This window comes from Lycium ferocissimum, chromosome 12 (genome assembly GCF_029784015.1).
Source record: "Lycium ferocissimum isolate CSIRO_LF1 chromosome 12, AGI_CSIRO_Lferr_CH_V1, whole genome shotgun sequence".
Classification (NCBI taxonomy): domain Eukaryota; kingdom Viridiplantae; phylum Streptophyta; class Magnoliopsida; order Solanales; family Solanaceae; genus Lycium; species Lycium ferocissimum.
This window is the reverse complement of record NC_081353.1, coordinates 49,610,573-49,617,634: the sequence shown is the minus strand read 5'-3', so window position 1 is coordinate 49,617,634 and position 7,062 is coordinate 49,610,573. Positions and strand designations below refer to the sequence as shown.

The 7,062-nt window shown below is 34.2% G+C and overlaps 1 protein-coding gene across 1 annotated transcript; it reads left to right on the top strand.

The window, feature by feature from the left end:
* The first annotated feature begins 206 nt into the window (after nt 1-206).
* On the top strand, nt 207-830 carry LOC132039416 (uncharacterized mitochondrial protein AtMg00810-like). Its single transcript, XM_059429901.1, has one exon. It carries the CDS (start codon nt 207-209, stop codon nt 828-830), a length of 624 nt encoding a protein of 207 aa, XP_059285884.1.
* The last annotated feature ends 6,232 nt before the right edge of the window (nt 831-7,062 follow it).

Sequence of the window (7,062 nt, the reverse complement as noted above, 5' to 3'; positions counted from 1 at the left end):
AAGCCCCTAGACAATGGAATGCAAAATTGTCTGAAGCTCTAATCAATTTTGGGTTCAAACAGTTACAATATGATCATTCACTATTTATCAGAAAATCAGGACACGAAATTATTATTGTCCTTGTCTATGTGGATAACATGCTGATAACAGGTTCTAGCTTGAAACTAATATAAAAAACAAAGACTGCATTGCAACAAACCTTCAAAATGAAGGATCTGGGAGAACTCAAGGATTTTTTAGGTATAGAATTTGCAAGATCTGAACAAGGTATAACCATGCATCAAAGGAAATATGCTCTAGAAGTTATATCTAAATCAAGGATGTCAGCTGCAAGGCCAGCAATTACTCCAATTGATACCAATATTAAACTGACTACAAAGCAGTATGATGAGCACATTGAAGTCAAGGATGGAGTTAAGGCAAGTGGGGATCCTCTAGCTGATCAAGAAACTTATCAAAGGTTAATTCGAAAGCTGTTGTACCTAACAGTGACTAGACCAGACATAGCATTTGCAGTTCAAACTTTGAGTCAATTTTTACAACAACCTAAGAAGACTCATATGGATGCAGCTTTGAGGATTGTCAAGTACATCAAACAAAGTCCAGGACATGGCTTGCTTCTATCCAGCATCTACACGAACAGTGTCACAGCCTATTGTGATGCAGACTGGGCAGCATGCTTACTAACCGGAAAATCTGTTACTGGATATATGGTCAAAGTTGGGAATTCCGTAGTCTCTTGGAAATCAAAAAAACAAACTACAGTATCAATTAGTTCAGCTGAATCTGAGTATAGAAGCCTAGCTACTACTGTTGCAGAATTAGCATGATTACTAGGAATGCTAAAGGAACTGGGAATGGAGATCACACAACCAATTACTGTGTTTAGTGATAGTAAAGCAGCACCACAACTTGCTGCTAATCCTATTTATCATGAGAGAACCAAGCATATAGAGATCGACTGCCATTTTATAAGGGAAAAGATTCAGCAAGGCTTAGTGTCAACTCAGTACATCAATACCAAAGAACAACTAGCTGATATCTTTACTAAAGGCCTTCCAAAAGTGCAACATGAGTACTTAAAAGGCAAACTAGGGATGTTCAATCTATTTACCACTCCTAGTTTGAGGGGGAGTATTGATATACACTGAATATACACGAAATATACACTGTGTATATGAAGCAGTTAGGACTTCACAGAGTGAGTTGTTCTGTTAGACTAGAGATTAGTTATGGAGCCTAGTTAGTTACATGGAAGTTATCAGCTATGGATCGGTATGTAGCTTGTATATATATATATATGTGGATTACACATTGAATACAATAATCCGATCCTACATTCTTCATTTCTCTACTCGACTACTTCTCTTCTTCTTCTTAATTCTTCTTCTTTTGTTCTTCTTCTAATCATGTGTTCTTCATCTACTCTCATCTAGAATCAATCACATAATCATCTATCTCAAATAACAACACAAATCCTACCTTGACTCAAAGCTTATATAGGCCTCCGCTTAACAATATTTTTAAGGGAAAATAAGACTCTATGTCTATTTGGAGAAAATATTTACCCAAAATAGCCCATATATCTAATATTACCCGAAGTGGCCCTTTTATACATTATTATACACTTTTATACAAGGTTTATACATTGTCTACAGTAAGTGTATAATGTATTATAATATTGTTTATTGTGTATATAAACATTGTTGCAAAAAAGAAGTTCGCTATGTAGATGTAAATTAAAAATATGGCTACGTGAATGTAATATTTTATGTTGCATTGTATATTATTGAAATTATCCCAAATTTTAAATTGAAAAGACCAAAAATGCTCTTGGACTATCGGAAAAGGTCTAAATATACCCTTCATCGACCTAATTCGCTAAAAATACCCTTCTAGATACTTTTTTAGCCCACTTATGCCCTATGACTTACGGTCAACAATGAATTTAAAAAAAAAAAAAATTATTTAAATTCCACATGACATTTTATTATGGTCTAATTTTAATCTTTGACCCCAATAATAAATCTACCCACCCAATTTTCTGACTTAGTCGACTCAAACACTAACGAGGGGCGGAGCCAGTAAGGGGCTGGGGTTCATCCTAACCCCCTTCGGCGAAAAATTACCATGTATATATAAGGTTAAAATTATTTTTACATATATATAGTAGATGTTGAACGCCCTTGGCTTCTTCGTGTGTGTACTTCTTTATATTTTTGAACCATTTAGTAAAAATCCTGGCTCCACCACTGACACTAACCTGCCTGGAAAACATAAAATTTCACCGGGAAAAATCAAATTTAATGTTTTCTGCATTGTACCAAGTTCAAGTTTTAATATGTCGAATCCAGATTTTGATATGTCCAAAACTAATCTGAATGGATTAGATAATACTTTGAGTGCAGATGCTGTAATGAGCTTGAATGATAAAAAATGGCCGAAAATGATTTTCTTGGTGGAATTTTATGTTTTTGCTGTAATGAGTTTTTTTGCTGAACAGCAGCGATTCAGCAAAACAAAAAACAGTTTAAATTCAGCAAAAACAGCTTCGGTTCAGCAAAAAAACAGCTTTGGATCAGCAAATACGGCAGCAGTTCAGCAAAAACAGCTTCAATTCAGCAAAAAAAACAACTCTGGTTCAGCAAAATAACATCAGTTCAGCAAAAATTAGCGGCGATTCAGCTAAAACAGCTTAAATTCAGTAAAAATAGCTTTGGTTCTACCATTTAAAATGCACAAAAAATAACTTATGCATCAACTTGTTGTCCCACCTCTCCTCTTCCAACCTACAAAAGACAGAAAATTATGATTTAAACTTTATAGTGTGAAATGGTCCTTCAATTCAAATATTATACATAATGCTATTACCGGTATTTTTTAAGGAGCTGATGATGTAGTTGATTCCTAGAAGGTTGACTCGTTAACATTGGATTCTCTCTCCACATAGCTAAACTTGCAAGTTCTCTTTTTATGACCATCTTTCTCCTTTATCCCTATTAGCTTGCATCTGAGTCATCAATAGAGATCCTCATTTCTCCAACCATGTTATAATTGGCTTTACTCTGAGCCTCAAATATCATGTTATTAAAACATTCACACATGTTATTCAACAAGATGTCACTCTTAGCATTTGGAGTGAAATGCGATCCTGACGATTCACCAGGTGCTTTATGATCATTTAACCAAGAAGCTGCTTTCTGCATCTAAATTGAAAATTTCAAACATAATATCAAGAACTTCTTTGTTGTAGTTTTACCAGCAACCCAAAGTGCAATCTTCAAGGAGGAGCCGCTAAATCTAGCCTTCCTAAAATTGCTATAAAGGTGTCTCGTACAGAACTTATGGCTAACGAATGGCAACACGTCATTAAATGTTTCAAGGAGACCTTTTTGCTTATCTGACATGAAGGTCCAACTATTGTGATCATCAATCTCCAAATCAACAGCTAAGTAGATCAAAAACCATGACCAAGTATCCCATGATTCCTTTTCAACAATTGCATATGCAACTATGTTATTCTTAGCATGGCGTTCAACTAACAATTGAGTTCCGTACATCGGACCCTTTAACCAACAAGCATCTACACCCACAAAACTTTCTAAAACCTGCCTTGAATCCCTCCTTACAAGCACCAAAACATATGTATATTCTCTGAAATCTATGTGACTTGTTGGGAATTTGATTTTCTGTTAATTTCACAAAATAGAGAAAAGGCGTCCACAGATTCCCAACGGCATCCGCATATCAAGAAATATACATAGAGAAGCTCTCCTCTCCAAAGGTGATCCGCAAGTCTCCCGCATACTAAGAAGTCTTCATCTCAAAGTGGTGAGCCGCAAGTTTCCATACCTGCAAGTTTGTGATCAAATTGTGGCTCCGCATTCATGATGAAATTCCAACAACAAGTAATCCATAAATTCAAGAATAAGCAAAGCCCTTGATTGACGATCGTGAGGAGAAGAATCAGAGGATTACATCTTTTTATTTAAGATATTATAAAGATTGTAACCCTGGAACCAATCACTGAAATCAAATAGAGATAATGGTCAAAAACATACCTCAATTATCACTTCTTTTTTAGCTTCCTACCTGAATTATCAGGTCTGAGAGTTTCCTACCTAAACTATCTAGTTAGCAAAACGCACCTCAATTATCAGTTGTTTACTTTTCCTACCTCAACTATGAGGTGTTTTTTTTTACCCTTAACTCAATCAAATATCATCATATGTCCCTATTTTTCTTGTCTGGATTATTATTTTTCAGGAATGAAAACCTAATCGTTACAAATTTCATTACTAGTTAGTCATCCCCCCTCATCTCGTAGGTCGTAAAAGTTGATATATTATGTTTTCTTCCATTTTAATTTAATACTTGTATAGTTTGCTTTACGTACTACATAAGGTTTTGGATTATATTATGTATCTAGGATTCCAGTAGTAACATATCTAAAGACTGGATGGTCAGCTATGCTAGCTGTATTGAATGAGTTTAAATCGTATTGGAATTGTTTAAGCTAGCTAGTTAATTGCGTCAACTTCATTTATTTATTTTCTTAACACTAAACCTGTTAAAATAATGACAAGTGGTACGTAAGTGGTGCTAAAGTGGGAAAAAAGCTAGGGTATGAAGAACGTCTATATATTGTGATATTTCGTAATCACAACACTTACCTTGCCTTTCCATTTTTAAGTTAAGAATAAATACTATTTTGCATAATGGCTCAGAAGTTTACTCTTTTCTTCACGATTGTCGCGTGATGACTACTGGTTAGTGACTCGCTCTTTATCTCTTGCTTTCTTTCTACTGTTGTACTATGTGTTCCTACCCGGAGCCAGAATTTGAAGTTTATGGGTTCGAAATTTTAATTTTCAAGTTTGTGGGTTTTAAATTAATAATTTGTACATAAATTTTGTAAGACAAATAAAAGGTTTGAACCAAAGCTACTAAATTCAGGCGAACCCATATGCCATACTCTAGCTCCGCCGTTGCATATGTTAGCATTTTAAATCTAGTATTCCCTCTATCCCAGTTTATATGATATCTTTCGCCTTTTAAGATTGATCAAATTAAACTATGTAAACATTGACCTATATTTTAGAATTACTTTTGATGAGAAGAATTGCAACTTGTAGTAATCTAATTTATTTTAGAGGATTAGTCAAATTGACTCTCGATAAAGGAAAAGTATTGTCACATAAATTGGGCCAGAGTAATTATAAATACTCGATCTGTTTCAATTTAAGTGTCTTACTTTTCTTTTAAATTCACTTCAAAAACATTGTCACTTTAGTAACTCTTAAATTCGTACTTTCCATATGCATATTTAAGATCACAAGATTTAAATAGTATTTTAATACATTATATACATCTTTAGCTACGATAAATTAAGATCACATTATTCAAAAGTCTTCTCACTTTCTTAAACTCCATGCCTGTCAAACTAAGGCACATAAAATAAAATGGAGGAATAGTTATAATATATTATTAGGTGCCTTTATACATATAGCTTACGATAGTAGTATAATAATTCATATATTCATGTTGATCGAGTAGCAGTGTATCTTGCTTCGTTTTCACTAACAAAAGCAATTGCTTTCCTTGTACTTGTCATTTTTGTTCCTGTTTGATTAAAACTTGGACCCAACTCTAATTGAAGTCTTGTAACAATGATAATGGCTGATGTCGTTGTCACTTGATGTGTACAATTGTACTTTCTTGCTATATTTGTTTATTATGAAGCCCTTTGCAATATGTATAGGTTCAACCAAAGATATCGAGTCAAGCACAACCATAAAGTCACTCTTGGTTAGATCTGTAATTTCAATTCAAAAAGGAATCTGGTTGTGCTCATAGAAAGTTGCGTACGTAGAATATTTTATAAGTAATATCGACATTTAAAGGAGAGAATAGATGGAATTGGAGAGAAGAATGGATAACTTTTTCAAAATTAGGACTTTAAATTGGCTTGAATAATCCAATTTCAAGTTGGTTTCAACTAATATACTAATGTCTAAGGTTTATGTGTAATGATGCACTTATGATTATTTTCGAAAGCATGACTTTATTAGTATGTTGTCTACACTCTACACCGGCAAGAGAAGCCTCTTACGGTTATTTCTGCGAAGGTAGTTCAACAAGGACAATTTGCGCGATTGCCCTTATTCGGGGATGGTTTTTAATTTTTGTCCCTCAAATTGCTGGTCCTTAATTTTTGTCCTTCTCTTAAAATATTTCGAGATTTTAGGTTCAAATCCCGACTCAGTCGAAAAAAAAAAATCACATGGCAGAATTTCGTAACAAAATTAGACCTATTCGGACACTTTTGTAGAATTCCAGCAGAGTAAAAAAGAAAAAATATGTCTTGCAAAATTTCGCAAGGCAAACTTTTGCCTAAAATTTTCGCAAAGCTTGCCTTGCGATTTTATTTTTTTTTACTGAGCGGGGTTCAAACCCAGAACCTCGAGATATTTGGCCACTTTTTTAAGCGAAGAGCAAAAATTAAAAACCAGCAATTAGAGGGATAAAATTAAAGACCGGCGCCTTTGAAGGACAATCCGGGCAAAAAAGAATGGTTCAACAATAGAATGGCCAATGACTAAAATGTGTCATACTGTATCTCATTTGCAGTTCTGTTCCTATTTTGTGCTGATCTTTAATTTTTATTCCGCGAGACAAATAATGTTTTTGCGATGCATAAATTTATATTTTCACATTATAATATCTCACAAGTTATATCCTGCACTCTTAAAGAACTTATGACTCGCTAAACATAAGTTCGATTGTGAAAGATAAAATTCAAGACCGGCCCATTTGAAGGAAACAAAAATTAAAAACCAACCTATCTGAAGAACAAACCATGCAATTTTTTTGCACTTTTGTCTCTATTTTGTGCTAGTCGTCACTTTTTGGCCCCTCAAAACAAATAATTTTTTCGCAGGCACAAGTTTATATTTTCGTGTCATACATAAATTACGCTCCGCGCCCTTAAAAAATTTATGTCTTGCTCAACATAAGTTCGATTTCGAAGTGCAAAAATTAAAGACCAGCCCTTTGAAGGGC